Source organism: Rana temporaria, chromosome 1, assembly GCF_905171775.1.
Source record: "Rana temporaria chromosome 1, aRanTem1.1, whole genome shotgun sequence".
NCBI lineage: Eukaryota > Metazoa > Chordata > Amphibia > Anura > Ranidae > Rana > Rana temporaria.
Window position 1 is genome coordinate 188,426,252 of NC_053489.1, and position 21,436 is coordinate 188,447,687.

The window sequence follows — 21,436 nt, forward strand, 5'->3', positions numbered from 1 at the left end:
TGGCAACAGTATTCAGTTTGAAAAGGACAAATTATTGTTGGTGGTCTACTTAAAACGACCTTGTCAGTACTGCAACAAAATCCAAAATAAAGTTCTCAGTGATAAAATAGCTATTATACTCATCTCTCTGGTGGCCAGTGTGTTCTACCCTTCTTTTGTTCTAGTGCTGCAACCTCCAACAAACTTTTCAGCATATGATACTTCAAGGATTGTCAGATGCCAGTCTCCCTTTGTCACAGGCCCTGGTTCCATCCCCTTACATTACTGATGAGTTGTGTAGGGACTTAAGGGTTTCAGGAAGGAACCACAACATGTGGCCTAGGAAAAAAAATATAAAGAAGGAAACACATGCAAGATAGATGTATACGCTGCAAACCCCGATATATGTCAGACATAGGAAAAACAATATTTGTATTCTTTTTGACTTATGTACAGAACATTTATGTAAAGTGCATGGTTCAGCACATTGTATGCTGATAATTACAGTTAAGGAAAAAGCTTTACACCAGTATTTTTCAAGCTCCAGGTGTATTTTTCATGTAATGTCAGCAATACCCCTACTCCGTGATTCCAGACTGAATTGCAGACTGAACTCTCAGCTGTGGAAGAACAGGAGTCAAGAAGTAATCTTTTTTTTTTTGTGATACGTCTGACCCAAAACTCATTACTACACAGGAAATTGTAGGGATTATATGGACCAGATTGTGGAACTACCAAGCTCATTCTGTCACATAATTAGGGTGAAATATGATGGCATTTACATTTTTAAACTATCTTTTTAGGTCAAACATGCAGCATGTTAAGTCTCATCTGCATGGCTGTTCTGTTAAGCCTCGTACACACAAACGAGTTTCTCTGCAAAAACCCGCAAGAAACTTGCTGTTTTGTTTTTTTTTGCCGAGGAAACCGGTCGTGTGTACACTTTTCGATGAGGAAACTGTCGAGGATCTCGTCGAGCCAAAAAGAGAGCATGTCTTCTTTTTCCTCGACGGGAATGGAGAAATTTGGCTCCCCGAGATCCTCGACAGCCTAACAAGGAACTCGACGAGCAAAACGATGTGTTTCACCCGTCAAGTTCCTCGGTCGTGTGTACGAGGCTTCACTCAGCAAGCATTAAGGCCTTTGGATTACCATGACATCCAGGCAGCAAGTATTTTCACAAAGAAGATAGCTATGTTTGCCAACATATTTCTAACAGGATTTCTTTAAGTAGACATCACACTGCTTTGTTATGTTATTTTATATTAGTAGATTTTATCAGTGATCCTGGGCCATTTGGTTCTATAGTCATACAAAATGCCATTTTGTTATATAAAACATGGTGATTCACCGAAGACATTTGTCGGCAATATGAATGCTTCTTTATCAGTTGGAAATTATAATAACAGAGCCACTGAAAGCTCAGTGCAGTCTTTTATCATAACAGTATATCTATAATATAGGATTGTGATTCTTTGCTGTTTATATTCAAAGCACTCTGTTTCATTGAGTGCCTTAGTCAACAGATACATTTTTGTTCAAATCAGTATCAGAATTTTCTGGAGCGAGGAAAAGCGATTGTTGCCAGTCCTCGAAGGTGTTGTGTGTTTAGTCATGAAACTCAGACGTGTGGGTGAGTAGTTAATAGAAGACAATCTGTTTGCAGCAGGGTCTATAGAACGAAGAATTTGGCTATGAGGGATGTAAACACGTTATGTCGCCAGTTCTTTGCTACATTTTAATGATTTTGTTTTAGTTTTGGATGCGAATATTAATGCTGGCAGTGAGAGACAAATTAAATTAAGTTCAGACACCATGGTAAGATGGTGTGCATATTTCATTCTCTGTGTTCTTTTTTTGTTGGTTTCATTTAAAACCAAATGGAAATCATCATTTCTGGAGGGAGAGGGGTGCCAAGCGCACCCTTGGTGTACTACAGTTTTAATAATAAAGAAATAAAGTACATAAAATGTTTCACCCACAAAGGTAACAATAGAATAAGCGTGGTATCGGAGAAAGCTTTGTGCAATGATGTCCTGCCCCCGGTGGAGCTGTTAGTCCTTGAAGCTGCGGCTCCAGTGTCAGAAGGATATTGGAGGACGCTGGGGCAATGAGCTATCATAAGCCGGGAACTCAAGCTGTCAACTTCGGAGAGGAAAAGCCAATCGGGAAGCAGTTCGGAGGCAAGCTACGCCTCCTTCCTCAGATTTTTCTATTGTTACCTTTGTGAGTGGAACATTTTATGTACTTTATTCCTTTATTATTAAAACTGTAATTACAACAAAGGTGTGCTTGATACTTTTCTCCCCTTTACCTCCTCTCTTGCAGCGTGGGTCTCCCAGCCCTTCTTTGGACACAGCAGCCTTGCATCCCTCTTGGAATACAGTTACCTGTTTCATACATTTCCAGGCAGTGTTTTTTAACCCTACATCCTGGGCATTTATATGGACAGTACACCATAATATTTTATGGACAATATTCATTCTTTGAATTGATGAATTGTTATATTTTAGCCATCCACAGGGAAGGGTAGCGCTGAGAACATTGTCTTTCGTCTCAGTCATAATTTCTGTTGCAATAAATAATATCAATATGTACTGTATATACCGGTATATATATTTTGCAATGATATACCTTTGTATGGCATCCACATTTACACATTGCCCACACCTACTTTGCTACTCAGTGGCTGTTATTATAGAAACACTGGCGGGAATTGAACAAAAGCTTCTGCACCACTTTTCTCAGACGTTAATCCATCTTGTTAATGTATTGCACCAAATTCATAAAGCATGTGCGACACTTTTGGCTCTAAAAGCAGACTTGTGCACCAAATTCATAAAGCATGTGCGACACTTTTGGCTCTAAAAGCAGACTTGTGCACCAAATTCAGGTAGTTCTAAAGTGTATCACATCTTATATTATGTCGCATTTAAGGTGCCAAATGTAAAAGTAGATCTAATTAAGACCAACTCTCTTTTGGCGTACAGAAAGAAATACTGTCTTGGACTGATTTAGCAAAAATGTATTGTATGCATTCTAAAAGTGGCACAGCATGTGTCAAATCCAAGTACAACTTCTAGACAGGTACCGTATTCCAATTTGGCACATTCTTCGCCACTTTTACAATCCATGAGAGACACTTTTGTAAAAGCTGTTTATGCCAGTCTTTATAAATTCCAGGGACTGTCACTTTACATATTCAGCTTCTCTTGCTAACCCACCACCTGACTCATTTCACTGTGACCCTTCACTGCTCCTTCCTCTGTGATGAAAAAAAAACAAATAAAATACCATAGATGGACTTTTTTGGTACCCCAAGAAAGTCACAATAAACAAAGCATTTAAACTATGGGGGAATACACACCCCTCATACAATTTTATTTGTACAAATGTAGATAGCCATAAAAATAAAATAAACATCACATATATATATATATATTATTTTTACATTGTTTTGTCATTACAAAAAACTAAATCCAAAAGCAATGGGAAGGACAAACTCAGCCTAAAACTTGTAATATTTCTCCATCAACCAATTCCTCAACACATTTTGAAGGATCTGTAACCTGCCTCAGGAGGACATATGAAGAAGCCAACATGTATGCAGAGTTACCTAATATATAAAAAAGAACGGAAGAATAAGAACACCAAACCGAACATTAATGTTGAACTTATCCAGTAAATAACAAGGTACATACATCACACATATACTGTATGTGAAGAGCACTTGTACATACAATACAGGCATACCCCACTTTTAAGTACACAATTATTTACTAAAGCTGCAAAGTCAAAATCAGGCTCACTTCTGCATAAAAACCAATGGGCTTCCATTTTTTTTTTACCAAAGCTTAATTTAACAAGCTGGGGTTAGAAGCTCATTGGTTTCTATGCAGAAGAGAGCCTGATTTCGCCCTTTCCAGCTTTAGTAAATAAACACCATTGTGTACTTAAAAGTGGGGTATGCCTGTATTGAAAAGCCCATTAGGCTGGAAACGTTGTGGGACAAAAAGACAGACCATATCGACCAGCCATCCAGAATGCCAGGGCATGCCCTGACAGGAGCCCCTTACGTGCGGACACATGGAACCCTACAGTTTGGGAAAAAAAGACACTGTGAATGGTGAATCCAACATCTGCCAAATGCAATATACTGTTTAGCTTTTTCTGAAGCTGTAATGCACTGCATTGCAGCTATAGCATGTGTACAGCCTTAAGCAGCTGCATGTTCGCGTTCAGGTAGGAAGTGAGTGTGTGTGTGTGTGTGTGTGTAGTAGGGGGGTTGGGATAAAACTGAGGCTCAACCTTCTGGTTTTACCATCCCTTGGCTGCACATGCTTACAAACCCCAGTAGTTTTTTTTTTCACTGACTACCAATGGGTCATTCTTCCTACTGATTCCAGAAGAATCAGGGGCTCCCCAAAACCTTAAAATATATTCAAATAATTTATGGTTGGTAAGAATGTGGATAAAGTCTAGATTAGAGGTTGTTATCTTATGAAATGGAAGAAGGGGAATTCTATTCACCTTAAATACCCAATTATGTGTGTGGAAACGTGGTTTCAAATAAGCACAGCTTCTCCCTATTTTGTAACAATTGCTTACTTAATTACTTAAAGTAAAGATGCACTTTGCTAAGTGTATAGCCTCAATACTCCTATAGTATATTAACCCCATTGTCTGTATAACAATGCAGTTAATTCCGCAATTAGAATCTATGTCAGCACAAATGGCTGTTCTGTTTAATCCCCGGAAAGTAGGCATAGTATAAAACAAACACACATTCTTAACCACCATTACCATTCTTGTCATTTCATCGCCTAATGTGTCATAAATGTCTCTTGACATTTTTAAGCACATTAATCATAGCCATTGAGAGACACAGTGGCTGAAATTTTAAATCAAGTAGGTGATGTCTTGGGATCTTTGTCAAAATTAATATCAGACATGTATAATTAAGTGAGGAATGCGATGATATAAATCATTGGTGGGTCTGACAGAAATGGATAAAACATGGTTACATTTTAGAACTTCCTCCTTAATAAATGTTTGTAATAAAAAGAGCTAAGCGTCGCTGATGAAACTGAAAAGGAAAATAAAAATAAATCACACTTAGCAGAATTAGTAGTCATTAGTGTATCTGAAGACTGCTCTTGGCGAAATTATTCATTCTTGCATTTTTTTTTCTTTTGTGCCATTATTTCAAAGTACTTTGAGGAAATATGTGACTAAGAAGAAAGCTGCGCTTTCACTTAAAAAATGATGTTTCAAATATAATTACTACATCAGTCATATTGAAATTTAAAGCAAACTTGTACATTGCCAGTACTGGTCATAGGAAAGTAAGGGGTTCGTTCACTCTATAGGAGGTACTGTGGGCAGAATACACCCTGCTCATGCTGCTCACCTTCCCAATCTGCCATCAGTGCTTTTGTGTATATGGAAACAATTGGCACTTTGCCTGTCCTCACATAATGCGGTGCTGATGCTCTTAATGTCCAATCCCAAGGCCTAAGCACTGTCACATGCAGTAGGGAGGTCCTTTAGGGCTACTAGTAAATTTCAGCTTTTAAGTGATTGTAAACAGTCACCTTGTAAAACCCATTTCGTTTCAAATAGAAATGAAAGGCAAAACATATGTGTATAGATATTTAAAAAAAATAAAAACCTCCTTTTTTATAAGTGATCACATTCCCTTCTATTCTCAGCTGCATAAGAACTGGGGGAGGAAAAGCAACAGGACACTGAGCTTCCCAGTGAATGGATGTGCATGGAAGGGGGGGGGGGGTTGGGTGTCAGCATAAGTTTGATCATTGGGGGAGAGCAAACAGATTAGTTGTCTGAAAGTTGGAGTTACTGCCAAATCAGCTACCCCTTTCAGTTGTGTTATTTGTGGAAGCTGCAAGGAGTAAAAATAAGGAATAGTGGCAGAGATACACTTACTTTTTGAATACATATTTGTGGTCAATAGTTTGATTCATACAATTGTCCAATTTTTTATCCCATACCATATTGTACTGGGTCACACAATGATGATGAGCATAGACCAAATATGGTAAAATAAGGATGTTAGCCTTTAAACCAAATGCAGATTTTTTTGTGCTCCCTAAAGCTATTTATGATATACACAGGGGGAAATACACAGGGGGGAAATTACACATTAGAGCTATGGTGCTGGAGCAGGCTGCTGTGCCTTTTCGTGGACAGCGAAGATTAAATAAACAAGTAAATACTGGAGCATGTAAAATCACAAGTTTCACTGGATGGCAAAATTACAAAACTCAGGCTCACCTATTTTGGACATGTAATACATATAAACTCATTGAAGAAGGACATTATGCTTGAATTGCTTAGTGGCAAATAGAATATTTACCCTTACATGAAAAACCTCCCAATGAGGATTATGGTAGTTCAAGAAAGTAGTGTAAATTTAGATTTTTTTTTATGGGGAAAACATTTTTGGTTGCATTTAACTTTGCCTTAATACAGAAATATTATGTGCTCATATGTAGGATGGCCATTTTGAAGGTTAATGAATGTTAGGCTGGACCACCAAATCTTTTCCTTTCCACTAGTGCCTTTGCTTTTTTTTTTTTTTTTATCTTGGAACCAGTTGATGATTAAAATAATAACATGACACTTTCTGCTAGCAACAAGCGACCCCGCTAAGCTTCTAAGATGACTTTGTAAAATGGGTTCTCCCTCAGCCCCCAAGATCACTTTATACCGTGCATGCAATCTTTTGTAATAAAAGAATACAAGTGCCATTCGAAATATTGTATCTATTTTTGCTCTCCTCACTCAGTTCTTACCAGAGGTCCATACAGAGCATCTTTTTATTTTGGGAGAATGAATAGAATATATGGAGGCTCTATCTAACTATGAAAATAATTGAATCATTATTTATATCATCAAATGGCAAATATGATTCTGAAAAAAAAGTATTATATGTACATTTGATGTTTTTTTAGGGCAGCTTAACTCTTTATGTGAATCAGTGCCATGGTCTTGGATGTGCTTTATTTTTTTATTTAAATAAAAAAAAAATGCTGGCTGAGTATTTTTCAAAATGCTACAGTTATTGTTACAGTTAAAAGGTTACATTTATTGTCTTTAGAAAGCAATTAGTTCTGCACACTTTTTCAAGAAGGCACAACTTACAATGTTTTTATTTACAACTCTGACCAATTGTCATTGTTCCAGCTTGATAATGGGATTCTTTCTGTTCAGAGGATTATGACTTTTATACTTTATTTAGCTTCTATAAAATGCTGTAGGATCAATCTGTCTTTTTGTGCTCCTTGACAGTATGGTGCAGGGAAATATATACATTCATAGCAAGGTAATTCTCCACCAATACTAATTAGTCAAGTGATCATGTTTATTGACAGTAATTACTGTCTTGTTCTTAGCTTCCATGACCATGATTGTGAATGGCAGTCAGGCTGTTTTTAAATGTGCAAAAGAGTGGATATCCTATTAAAAACAATATTTATCATAATAAAGGTTTTTGCCCTCACTTGAACAATAGATACAAACATAGTGTGTCCCCCTATTTTAAATTTATATGTATAAAGTAGGGCTGTTACTGATTAAAATATTCACGTTTGATTAATCAATTTTTTGAATCGATCAATCGACTAATTTCGATTAATTATAACTAGGGCTGGGGAAATTAAAGATTAATTTCTCGATTAATCTTTAATTTTTTTGATCGATCAAAATTCTTTTGATCGATCAAAATTCTTTTGATCGATCAAAATCTTTGACGTCACAGGACAGCCTGGACAGTGAGACTTACCCTGCTGGATGCGAGCAAACTGCACCCATTGGATTGAGGTACCTTTGCATCTGTGGAGCAGGAGGATGCATCAGGCTCCATCAGGGGAAGGGGGCAAAAATAACCATTGTTTCCCTGTCCTAAGCAGTTTTGTGCAGACAATTCTTTGTGTATCAGTAACATCTGTTATGTGCGAAAGACTGTTCAGTTCTTCAGGGTATATTGTCAATAAAATGTCTGCTTCCATAAAATTTTAACTTTGGTATGTCTACGTGACTGGCTAAAGTGATGCCTACTTGCCTACTATAAAGTGACTGACAGTCAATATACTAGATAAGTTGTATAATTAAAATTAAACTAACTTTCTACGTTTTTCCTAAAGTTTAATAAAAAAAAATACTTACATCAGTGATACAGTTTGAATTTAAAACGTATTTGTGTGAACTGTGAAGTTAAGTCATGGATTGTGGAAACTAACTAGTGTCGGGTGATTGTATATAGCGTATACCACATTTTCCACTGACTAATGCAGAGTTGCAATGCAAGGAGATCAGGTAAAAGTAGTTGGATCTGTATGTGCGTTATAACTTATAATTAATCGAAATTAGTCGATTAATCGATTAAAAAAAATCGATTAATCGAACACGAAAATTTTAATCAGTAACAGCCCTAATTATAACGCACATACAGATCCAACTACTTTTAGCTGATCTCCTTGCTTTGCAACTCTGCATTAGTCAGTGGTAAATGTGATATACACTATATACAATCACCTGACACTAGTTAGTTTCCACAATCTATGACTTAACTTCACAGTTCACAAAATACATGTTAAATTCAAACTGTAGCACTGACGTAATTGTTGATACTTTAGTGGATGTTTGTGCTGTAGGTGGTACGTCAGCGATGTATTTGAACCACGGAAAGCCAATTGTTTATTGCAGTGAATGCAGTAAACTTTGTTGCCATTGTCTACTTTGCCATTAGCATTTAGCTTAAAAATTAAATGCTTGCTCAACTTTCGGCTTACATGCTTAACTGCAACGTTGCTTTCATTGCTCACCATTGTTGTTTACGGTCTAAACGTCTAAATATTATATAAAACCCCAAGAATCTCTTTCCGTCACACTGTTAACAGTGGAGGTTTTGAAGTTCTCAGAGAACGTTTCCCTTTTTGCCCCCTTCCCCTGATGGAGCCTGATACATCCTCCTGCTCCACAGATGCAAAAGTACCTCAATCCAGTGGGTGCAGTTTGCTCGCATCAAGCAGGGTAAGTCTCACTGTCCAGGCTGTCCTGTGACGTCAAAGATTTTGATCGATCAAAAGAATTTTGATCGATCAAAAGAATTTTGATCAATCAAAAAAATTAAAGATTAATCAAGAAATTAATCTTTAATTTCCCCAGCCCTAGTTATAATTAATCAAAATTAGTCACCGGACTCCTCCCCCTTCCCTTCGTTAGCAGACAGAGAGGACTTGGGGAAGGGGGGAGGAGTCCAGTGACGTGACGTCACCAGATCTCCGAAAGAACTCCTTGAAGACCCGGAGGCCGGCAGAGAGGTGAGTACCAACAAAAAGAACGATTAATCGAGGAATTATCCGTTAATTTCCACAGCCCTAGTATACAGCTATATCATTTATTTATTCATGTTTGCTAAACATACTTGTTAATATTATTAATGAATTGACTGTTGTATGTTGCTGTAACCTTTTTTGATAAATCATATAATGGCAGAGTACCCATTGGTAGTCAAGGATACAGATTTAATTCTAGTAATTTATGTAAACTAATTATCTAGTTTTCTTTTTATTGCCCTATATTTCATATTTCCTCCAAGGTCTAAATATTCTTTTAAAAAAGAACTTTCATGCAGTGGCATCTGAGTAACTGAATGATTTTCTTCTTTCAGGTTTCTGACAATTGTGATTCAGTGTTTGTCAATGGCAAAGAAATGAAAAGTAAAGTGGATACTATTGTAAACTTTACATACCAGCACATCACCACCCAGCTGGAGGTTACAGTGTGGGCACCACGCCTTCCATTGCAAATAGAAATATCGGACACTGAGCTGAGCCAGATAAAAGGCTGGAGGATTCCAGTCTCTGTTAATAAAAGGTAAGAGTGCACCCAAATAAGATGATCAAAATACATAACTAGATTACAATATAGGGTGCATCATTCACAATTGTGAATGCACCTACTCGGCAGTTAGCTATGAGAACCCCAGAGTGGGTTCCCGTGATCGGCTGTAGGTGGTCAGCCCTATTGAAAGCAACTAAGGACACCCACTTGCATGTAATTGTTCTTGCATAGATCACATGTGAGTGATCAACCCAGTGTGCAGACTATCTGTGTCCAGGGCCAATCACTTTCATGTAATCTCTGCATGAGCAATTACATGCAAGGGGGATGCAATTAGCTGCAAGTGTGAATGCATGTTAAAGGCCAACTCTACAGTACATAATACTGATGTTAAGGTATTTGATGTACTATTTCTAGTTGATCCCAAACTGGTTTCTATCTCTCTTAAGGTCTTTGCTTCACTAGTCATCATGATGAAGTTACACTGATAGGGGATAGTGTCAAATAAACAGATCATCTGGAAACCTGGTGTGAAAGAATGATACGAGTATTATGACCTTAGGTAAAAAAAAAGAATAAAAGCAATCAGAAAGTGATTTTACCAACTGGTGTGCATTTAACCTTAGAAAATGAATGATTTATTTCAATCAAAATTGAACATTAACTCATGAGATTTCTATAGGGAACGTGGCCTCCCTGCTCACAAGCAGGAGTTTTTTCTCAAACAATAGGTGCTGGAACTTAACCACTACCCCATCAAACCCCCCCCCCTACAAACACCCTCCAAGTCACATCAAATAGTGGGTGTGGTCAGTCAAATTTCACAAACAGTAGGGGGGTCTTAAAGGGGCATTAAATACCAGGAGTGCAGAGCTTGTAAACACAGAAACCAGACTACAAGTGATTGTGGTGAGCAGGCACCAAAGGGTCTGAGCCAGAGGTGGTGGAACTGAGTTCAACCAAGTTCCCCCTGAAAAAAAGCCCTGCTTATTAGTATATGATTAGGACTTTTCTGTATTGAACCAGTCCACTCAACTCCCCTTTTGTGTCTAGTCTGGTAAGCTAATAAACATATTTGTAATACAGGACATAAAACTCTGCTCTTTTGATGTCATGAGACACGAAACATCAAGCGCCCAGAGGCGATTCAGTTCGCATGTGCCGCGCTATATAAGTTTTTCATTCATTCATTCATTCATTCATTCATTCATGTGACACACCCACTACATGATCCTTCCTGTCTCTTACAAAAAGAGAACCTAGGGGTTGATTTACTAAAATTGAAGGGTGCAAAATCTGGTGCAGTTCTGCAAAGAAACCAGTCAGCCTCCGGGTTATTTTTTCAAAGCTTAACCACTTGCAGACCGCTGCATGCCGATATACGTTGGCACAATGACAGCAGTGGGCAAATGGGCATACCTGTACGTCCGCGCACCCGCCGTGTACTGTGTGACCGTGCCTGCGGGTCCCGTGGACTCGATGTCCGCCGTTGTCCCTCGATCGTGTCATGGAGTGGCAGAACGGGGAGATTCCTATGTAAACAAGGAATTTCCATGTTCTGCCTAGCAACATGACAGGGACCGAATGCGTTAATGAGTTAGAATCACTCCCAAAGGACACACTTAACCCCTTGATCGCCCCCTAGTGTTGAACCCCTTCCCTGCTAGTGTCATTTACACAGTAATCAGTGAATTTTTATAGCACTGATTGCTGTATTAGCCCTGGTTCACACTGATGCTACTTTTGAAATCGTGCTACTTTACTTGAAGTAGGGCGATTTCAAAGTAGCAAGGTCAGCGCGATTTCAGGTGCTACTTGATAGACATTTCTGTGGCTTCATACACAGATGTCTATAGAAATCGCACCTAAACTCGGCAAAAGTAGTGCAGGAACTACTTTTGCAAATTGGTGCGGCGCCGCAAAATCAGTGTCGCACCGATTGGAACAGTGCCATTGCCGCCAATTGGCTGCGACTTGTCATGCAATTTGATCTCTCAAATCGCATGACAAATCGCTCCAATGTGAACCTAGGCTAAATGACAATGGTCCCAAAATAGTGGCAAAAGTGTCTGAAGTGTCTGCTGAAATTTTGCAGTCACAATACAAATCACAGATCTCCACCATTACTAATAAAAAAAATAAAATAAAAATGCCATAAATCTATCCCCTATTTTGTAGACGCTAGAACTTTTGCGCGAAGCAACCAATTTTCCCCAAAAAATATGTACAAGAATATATATCGGCCTAAACTGAGGAAAAAAATTTTTTTTTATATATATATATATATATATTTGGGGGATATTTATTATAGCAAAAAGTACAAATTATTGTTTTTTTTTAAAAATTGTCGCTCTTTTTTTGTTCATAGCGCAAAAAAAAAAAAAACACAGAGGTGAACAAATACAACCAAAAGAAATCTCTATTTGTGGGGAAAAAGGACGTCAATTTTGTTTGGGTGCAACATCGCACGACCGCGCAATTGTCAAAAAAGTGCTCTGGTCAGGAAGGGGGTAAATTATTCTGGGACTGAAGTGGTTAATTGAACAAACTGAAGTTACAAGCTGATTGGCTACCATGTACAGCTGCACCAGATTGTGTGCTCTCTAATTTTAGTGAATCAACCCCCTTGTGTATCAACGCCAATGTCTTACGGCCCCATTCAAATAAAATTCTGCATAAAGTCTGTATAAATCTAAAAGGAATGTGTAAAATATGGCTATAGTTAATTACACAATGCTCAGATTAAAGTGAAATAACAAGACTTTCTTACATCGCCACAGCTGACCTGTTTGCTGGGTGGCATTATAAGTGCATTGATTGGACATAAAGATAAACTCCAAGGAGATACAAGCAAACTAATGCCTTTAAATGTTAATAAACAGGGGGTGATTGTCTCAAACTGGAGAGTGCAAAATCTGGTGCAGCTCTGCATAGAAACCAATCAGCTTCCAGGTGTTTTGTCAAAACGTATTGGAAAAGTTGAAGTTAGAAGCTGGTTGGCTACAATACACAGCTACACCAAATGTTGCACTCTCCAGTTTTAGTAAATCAACCCAACTGTAGTCTTAGGCTAGCCATACATGTTCAACTTTCTTGTACAATTTTCTTAGATTTACGAAAAACCATAAAATATGAGGGCAGTTACCTGCACTACATAGTTGAAGGTAAATCTAAGCCAGAAGCCTCGTACACACGACCGAGTTTCTCGGCAAAAACCAGCAAGAAACTTGCTGGGAGACAGCCTAACAAGGAACTCGACGAGGAAAACGATGTGTTTCGCCCGTCGAGTTCCTCGGTCGTGTGTACGAGGCTTAAGGCTGACCATACATTATACAATTTTCTTATTCAATTTCCTTTAGATTTACCTTCAACTATGTAGAGCAAGGACCTGACTGACTGCATACCAATTGAAAGTGTTTAGGTTTGACCTCCTATTATATGGTTTTGGTAAATCTAAAGGGAAATTGTACAAGAACATTGTATAATGTATGGCCAGCCTAAGTTGGTTTTAGGTGTTTACACTCATAGCTGTACAAGTTAAACAAATTAATTATTATATAATAATTAATGAGCTTAAAGTGCAACTCCAGAATTTTAGAAAAAATCTCCCCTTGCAGTGCAAAGCTAGTTATGTCTAGGGTGTAAAAGGAGAGACATTCAGGCCGTCTCTGACACTGCTCTTTTTTCACCAAAGCTCTGGTCTGTGGGCTGTTGCATCCCCCCTTTCCCAAGAAAATATAACCAACTGCTCCTATCTCTGAATGTAATAATTATTACAACATTTGTCTTAACTTTTGCTTGAGCATTTATATCATATACTCAGTTCAAAGTTATTGTAAAGTCTAGGGCCCAGATTCTCAAAGGACTTACGGCGGCGTAGCGCCATGTACGCCGTCGTAAGTCTGAATGAGAGCCGTCGTATCTATGCGGCTGATTCTTAGAATCAGTTACGCATAAATTCGGCTAAGATACGAGCAGCGTAAGTCTCTTACACCATCGTATCTTAGTTGCATATTTACGCTGGCCGCTAGGTGGCGCTTCCGTAGATTTCCGTGTCAAATATGCTAATGAGCTAGATACGCCCATTCACGAATGTACGTGCGCCCGGCGTAGCAAGATACGTCATTTACGTAAGACATACGCCGGCGTAAAGTTACCCCTCATAAAGCAGGGGTAAGTCATGTTAGGTATGGATGTCGGAAACGTACGAACAGCGTCGTGTTTTACATGGTTTGCGTAAGTCATCCGTGAATGGGACTGGACGTAAATTACGTTCTCGTCGACTAGGCATTAAGCGGGGGTAATTTAATTTGAAAATTCGACATAATACTGAGCATGCGCACGCATGCGCCGTTCGAAAAAAGCGTCATTTACGTGCGGTCATGATTAGTTTACATAAAACACGCCCCCTGTTCCTCATTTGATTTAGGCACGCTTACGCCGGCACATTTACGCTATGCCGCCGTAACTTTAGACGCAAGTGCTTTGTGAATACAGCACTTGCCTCTCTAAGTTGCGGCGGCGTAGCGTAACTACGATATGCTACGCCCGCCTACATTTACGCCGCCCTACGAGAATCTGGGCCTAGGTTTTTTTCTATAAAAATAACAAACCTGTCATACTTACCTACTCTGTGCAGTTGATTTGCACAGAGCACCCTAGATCCCCCTCTTCTTGGGTCCCTCTTCTGTGTTCCTGGCTCCTCCCTCCTGTTGAGTGCCCCCACAGCAAGCTGTTTGCTATGGGGGCACCCAAGCTGTGATGCAGCTCCATGTGTCCAATCAGAGACACTGAGCTGCGGTTTGGCCCTGCCCCTCTCTCTTCTGATTGGCTAACTGAATTAGATTGATTTGATTGAGCTGCTGTGTCTCAGCGAATGAGGAGAGAGAGTCCCGGATGGCCGAGACGCTCGTGGACATCACTGGACAGAGAAGGGGTTCAGGTAAGTATTAGGAGGGTTGAGCGGGGTTGCTGCACACACAAGGCTTTTTAGCCTAATGCATAGAATGCATTATAAATAAATGGTGATTCTGCGCACCATATCACACTAATGGAATAGTGATATCACATAAGCAAGATAAATGTAAGAGCTGACAAATAATCAGCATATAGTATTAAATGCAAAGAGAATAGTGAGTCCAAATATAAATATATATATACTCAAATAGTGAATAGTGAGTCCAAAATATATAATACTCATAAGGCGAATGTGCAAAAATATATAAAGAATAGTGAAAAAAACCGGAATGGAAGTTCAATCCCAATAGTAAACACAAATCAGCTGTCAGGGCAGATATTCTGAATGCACTGGATGAAGGTGAGCACCAGCTCTATGGTGTGAGTGCACGGCCGTGCGATAGAAGATAAACCAGATCCCTGGCTGAGCTCCCGGGACTCTTACCTCTCAGCCCTCCTAAATGGGCATTGATGTACAGGTCACTCGCAGCCTTCTATGGGTGGTCCCTGATGTTTCCTCTCTTGATCTGATGGATCCTTCCTTAATTGGGACAGATGCTCCTCGAAACCAGATGGATGATGTGGGTTATAAGAGAGAGAGAGAGGGGACTCCCATAGTGAGGTAACGTTTGGTGCAGGTAAAATATGTTTATTGAGGAAAAACCTGCACTTACATTAAAATAAAAATAAAAGTGCAACGAGGAAACAAACAAGCGGCGTTTGAATCGCCAGCTTACGTCACTCCGGGTGTACGTCCTCCAATTCCTACGCGTTACGACACCACGTGTCTTCATCTGGGGAATCTGATTGGTAGTGTGGCTGTTGTTTATATAACCGAAAAACAGGAAGTCTCATCGCGGCCATTTTCTTGTAGACCGTGATCTAATGGACATCAGACATACTAGAGGGGGCATAAACCACTCTAGAGCTCGGCAATAGAAAACGTGTGTAGAGGATACCGAGCACTATATTTAAAACGGGCAAACGTACGGTTCCTGGTATAAAGGCCAGCTAAATTATACATAGTAAAGACTATTAATGGAGACGTTTATAAAATAATAATAGTGAACCATAAAGTCATATGACCAGCATAATGTAATTGAGACTAGCACCAGAGCATGGACATCATCAATGACAATCCACTAGGTGTCGCTCATGAGCTAAAGTCTATGGCTTTTATTGTAACCTTTACATGGTAATAACTGGGTTTTACAATGATAAAATTAATATATGTAAAATGATATATATTAAAAATTCTTTAAAGCATAATAAAACTTAACATGTGTAAAAAACCTAGTAGTATCTATATCTATAGCCACAGGGGGCTCCCATATAAATTAATAATATGGAATAAATATAATACTGATATTTAAATATGTTAAAAATTTTAAAATTAAAAGTAGAGGGTGTATATAAATAATACATATATATGGTGGTCGTACACTCGGTTTGTCGCATTACAACCACAGAATATATATACATACACACAGATAATAGGCAATTTAATAAATGTTTATTTACATATTTACTTTTGCTGCCATTATGGATGTTTTTTCATTTATGGAAAATAGAAATGTGAACCTTGATGATGTCTTTAACCCACTCAATAAAACACGTAATACGGACCTTGAGAGCTTAGTCAGAAAGCTAGGTCACCACATGGAGAAAAAAGTGAGTCTCTGGTGGGATATTAACACCTTTGACAGATACATTAGGGAAAATATTGCCCCCCGTAGATTACGGTGGGAACTTCCCCCTAATGACGGCTTGACCGACAAAGAGTCTATGGATGAATGGTTCGAATTTTTTAACACCAAAAGCGTTGAGGGCCTCAAATTTCTGCTGAAACGGAAACATAAGGCACGCACCATAGAGAAACAGATAGAAGAATTGAAATCGAAACTAGATCCACACAAAGAATCTGAGGACTTTAAGAAACTCACAACACAATTAAACAAAGATCTTAACAGTAAAGATCTGGAAGTGCAACAACGAAAAATGAAAAAGTATCAACGCGATGTTGGCGATTATAAGTCAGACCTAGTCTTTAAATGGCAACAAAAGGTCGAAGCAACACAACCTACTTCGACCTATTCAACACCGGAGAGAGAGGTCAGAATTTTAGACCCCACACCTATGATTAACCGTGTTGAATCGAGACTAGATGAGAGAACATATTATCCTGAAACCAGTAGACCATATCAGGAACCAACACAATATGCTAGACCGTACTATGAACAACCACAGAACACTAATCAGGGACAGCGTACCCCCAAGAAAACGGGGAAAAAACCTTTTAAAAAACCTTTTAAAAAACCCTCCAATAATGGATCAAATGGACAAAACTATCAAGTCCACCAGAGGGAGTATAGAGGGCCACCACCACAACAATATGAATATCGCGGGGGGGCTGATAGAGCCCCTATATACACACAAAATAGATTTGAGCCCCTACGATATTATCAGGATCCCTACTATGATCAGCGCCAACCTTTGAGTTATTACGATCATAGTACACAAAGGGCTTTTTTAGACAGGGAGAGGAGAGACCCCTCCCCACGACGGCAATCAGAACACTACCGTTCGCCACTAAGGAAAACTCAGGAAGACAGGCTAAATCCCGAACAAAGAGAGGCCATCGAGCGGGAAAGGGATTCCAAGCGAAAAAGAGAAAGATCGGTGGAAACGTGGTAAATTTGAGTGGGAAATCTGTGACGGCAGAAGAATTGGCGGTCTTAGATAAAGGATTGAAACATGCACCCACCAAGAACCTCAATAAATTCGACACATACATTGGAATACGGAAATATGTGAGGAAACTCACTATTAAAAAGGCCATCTTAAATAACCCTTTCACATCCCGCCCAATTACAGCAAGTAATGGGAATATACCAGTACACAGTACCCTGAGAAATAACTCGGTTTACAACCCCCAAATCTCTAAGAACCAACATATTGACGTTTTTAGCAAAATGGTTTTACAAGACCTGGAGTCTCTGAAACTAAAAAATAGGAGCGACCCCATCCATATAAAGAAAGGTATTAAACTACTTAAAGAAAGAACTGACATCGTTATCCGCCCTGCAGATAAGGGAGGAGCAGTTGTGATACAATCGAAAGAACAGTACCAAAACGAACTGAGTAGACAATTACAAGATGGCACCACTTATACTAAACTTCTGGGAAATCCGATCAGAAAGTATAAGAAAGAACTGGCATTACTTATTGATTTAGGAAAGAAAAAAGATATCCTGAATAAAAAAGAATCTAAATATTTAATGCCAGAAACCTGTAGAACACCTGTTATATATACTGTCCCCAAGATCCATAAATCCCGAGAAAACCCACCAGGAAGGCCTATTGTAAACGGGATAGATTCCCTGACTGCGAGGATGGGACAGTATATAGATTATTTTATCCAGCCTGCAGTCCAAGCTACACCAGCTCACCTCAAGGACACGAAACATATACTACAGTTATTAGATACAGTACCCGTGAGCGAAGGAAGAACGTTGATCGCCACGGCAGATGTTACATCACTGTACACTATTGTACAACACCATGACGCCTGCTTCGCCGTTAAATGGCTTTTACGTAAATTTAGTAACCTCATATGTCCACAAAGGAAGTTTCTCATTAAATGCCTTGATTTGTGCCTTAAGTGTAATTACTTCTGGTATGACCAGAACTTTTACCATCAGGCAATTGGTATTGCCATGGGAGCGAAATTCGCACCTAGTGTGGCAAATGCCTTCATGGCATTATGGGAAGAGTCAGCTATATACGAGAATACTCCCACTGAGTTATCTCTCTACAAAAGATATATAGATGACATCATTATCTTGTGGAGTGGGAATAGAGAGAGCTTGGACAACTTCCTTGAAACACTCAATAGAAATGATAAAAATATTTCCCTGGTGTGGAAAATCGATGATAAATCTGTAGACTTCCTAGACCTGAATATTAGTATTGAGAAAGACAAGATTGTTACTAAAACACATTTTAAAAACGTAGATATGAATAGTTATCTCTCAACTGACAGTTGTCATTTTAAACCTTGGCTTTTTAACATCCCTAAGGGGCAACTAGTTAGATTAAGAAGAAATTGTACATATGAGAGTGACTACTCATTACAAGCAGATATGATTGGTTTGAGGTTCAAAGAAAAAGGATATGAAGAGTCATGGATTAAAGGCCAAATAGACACGGTCAAAAAACTGGATAGAAAAGAGATGCTACAGGACAAACCAAAAAAGTGCCAACAACAAACAGCACCAGTACTTATCCTTGATTACAACTCCCAATATAAAGATGTGGCCAAATTAATTGGAAGACATTGGCACATTTTAAAAGGAGATAAAGATTTAGGGAAATTACTTCCTGAAAAACCAAGGATAGTATATAAACGAGCACCTACTCTAAGGAACTTGATTGTAAAATCAGTAGTAGAACCACCATCAAAGCCGGGATATTCATTCTTTTCGGGAAAAGGCTTCTATCCATGCAAAAATTGCAATGCATGTCGAAAATCACAAAAGTTTCAAAAGAAACGTACCGAGTTTGTGGCAACAAACACAGGAGAAACCCATGTGATTAGAGACTTTATTGGATGTCACACCGAAGCAGTGGTATATGTGCTACAATGTAGCTGTAATTTACAATATGTTGGGAGAACAAAAAGGGCCTTGAAGGTTCGAATTAGTGAGCATGTGGAGAACATAATAAATGGCTTCCCGAAACATAGTGTCTCTAGACACTTTGATCAGATACACAATCGGGATCCCTCACAATTGCAATTCTGGGGCATTGACAAATTTAACCCCTCTTGGAGAGGAAGCCACAAGGTGCGCACGATAAGTCAAAAAGAATCCCAGTGGATTCATAAGATGCGCACCCTGACACCAGGAGGAATGAACGTTGAGTTTGACCTCAACTGCTTCCTCAGCAATTTTTAGTTCTCCACATTTTTAGACTAGTTATATATAGGTCCATCAACACCCATTGACCATATTTTTTATTAAATTGCCTATTATCTGTGTGTATGTATATATATTCTGTGGTTGTAATGCGACAAACCGAGTGTACGACCACCATATATATGTATTATTTATATACACCCTCTACTTTTAATTTTAACATTTTTAACATATTTAAATATCAGTATTATATTTATTCCATATTATTAATTTATATGGGAGCCCCCTGTGGCTATAGATATAGATACTACTAGGTTTTTTACACATGTTAAGTTTTATTATGCTTTAAAGAATTTTTAATATATATCATTTTACATATATTAATTTTATCATTGTAAAACCCAGTTATTACCATGTAAAGGTTACAATAAAAGCCATAGACTTTAGCTCATGAGCGACACCTAGTGGATTGTCATTGATGATGTCCATGCTCTGGTGCTAGTCTCAATTACATTATGCTGGTCATATGACTTTACGGTTCACTATTATTATTTTATAAACGTCTCCATTAATAGTCTTTACTATGTATAATTTAGCTGGCCTTTATACCAGGAACCGTACGTTTGCCCGTTTTAAATATAGTGCTCGGTATCCTCTACACACGTTTTCTATTGCCGAGCTCTAGAGTGGTTTATGCCCCCTCTAGTATGTCTGATGTCCATTAGATCACGGTCTACAAGAAAATGGCCGCGATGAGACTTCCTGTTTTTCGGTTATATAAACAACAGCCACACTACCAATCAGATTCCCCAGACGAAGACACGTGGTGTCGTAACGCGTAGGAATTGGAGGACGTACACCCGGAGTGACGTAAGCTGGCGATTCAAACGCCGCTTGTTTGTTTCCTCGTTGCACTTTTATTTTTCTTTTAATGTAAGTGCAGGTTTTTCCTCAATAAACATATTTTACCTGCACCAAACGTTACCTCACTATGGGAGTCCCCTCTCTCTCTCTCTTATAACCCACATCATCCATCTGGTTTTGAGGAGCATCTGTCCCAATTAAGGAAGGATCCATCAGATCAAGAGAGGAAACATCAGGGACCACCCATAGAAGGCTGCGAGTGACCTGTACATCAATGCCCATTTAGGAGGGCTGAGAGGTAAGAGTCCCGGGAGCTCAGCCAGGGATCTGGTTTATCTTCTATCGCACGGCCGTGCACTCACACCATAGAGCTGGTGCTCACCTTCATCCAGTGCATTCAGAATATCTGCCCTGACAGCTGATTTGTGTTTACTATTGGGATTGAACTTCCATTCCGTTTTTTTTGCACAATATTCTTTATATATTTTTGCACATTCGCCTTATGAGTATTATATATTTTGGACTCACTATTCACTATTTGAGTATATATATATATTTATATTTGGACTCACTATTCTCTTTGCATTTAATACTATATGCTGATTATTTGTCAGCTCTTACATTTATCTTGCTTATGTGATATCACTATTCCATTAGTGTGATATGGTGCGCAGAATCACCATTTATTTATATTCCTGTTTTATGTCATGTAAACATGATTAGGTTTTGCTGCACTATATATTTTTGGTGGATTCACTCATTTAGGATCCATTTTAGCGCAAAAGCACTTGTCACTTTATCCATAGAATGCATTACAATAAAAAACTTCTGACTTTACAACCCCTTTAAGTTCT

The 21,436-nt window shown here is 38.8% G+C and overlaps 1 protein-coding gene across 1 annotated transcript in view; it reads left to right on the forward strand.

Moving 5' to 3' along the window:
• Positions 1 to 21,436, forward strand: part of TMEM132B (transmembrane protein 132B) — a 751,132-nt gene that overhangs the window by 706,387 nt on the left and 23,309 nt on the right. Inside the window, exon 6 of the mRNA XM_040347367.1 lies at positions 9,674 to 9,879. Coding sequence (XP_040203301.1) covers positions 9,674 to 9,879 — 206 coding nt within the window. The remainder of the gene's footprint in view (positions 1 to 9,673; positions 9,880 to 21,436) is intronic.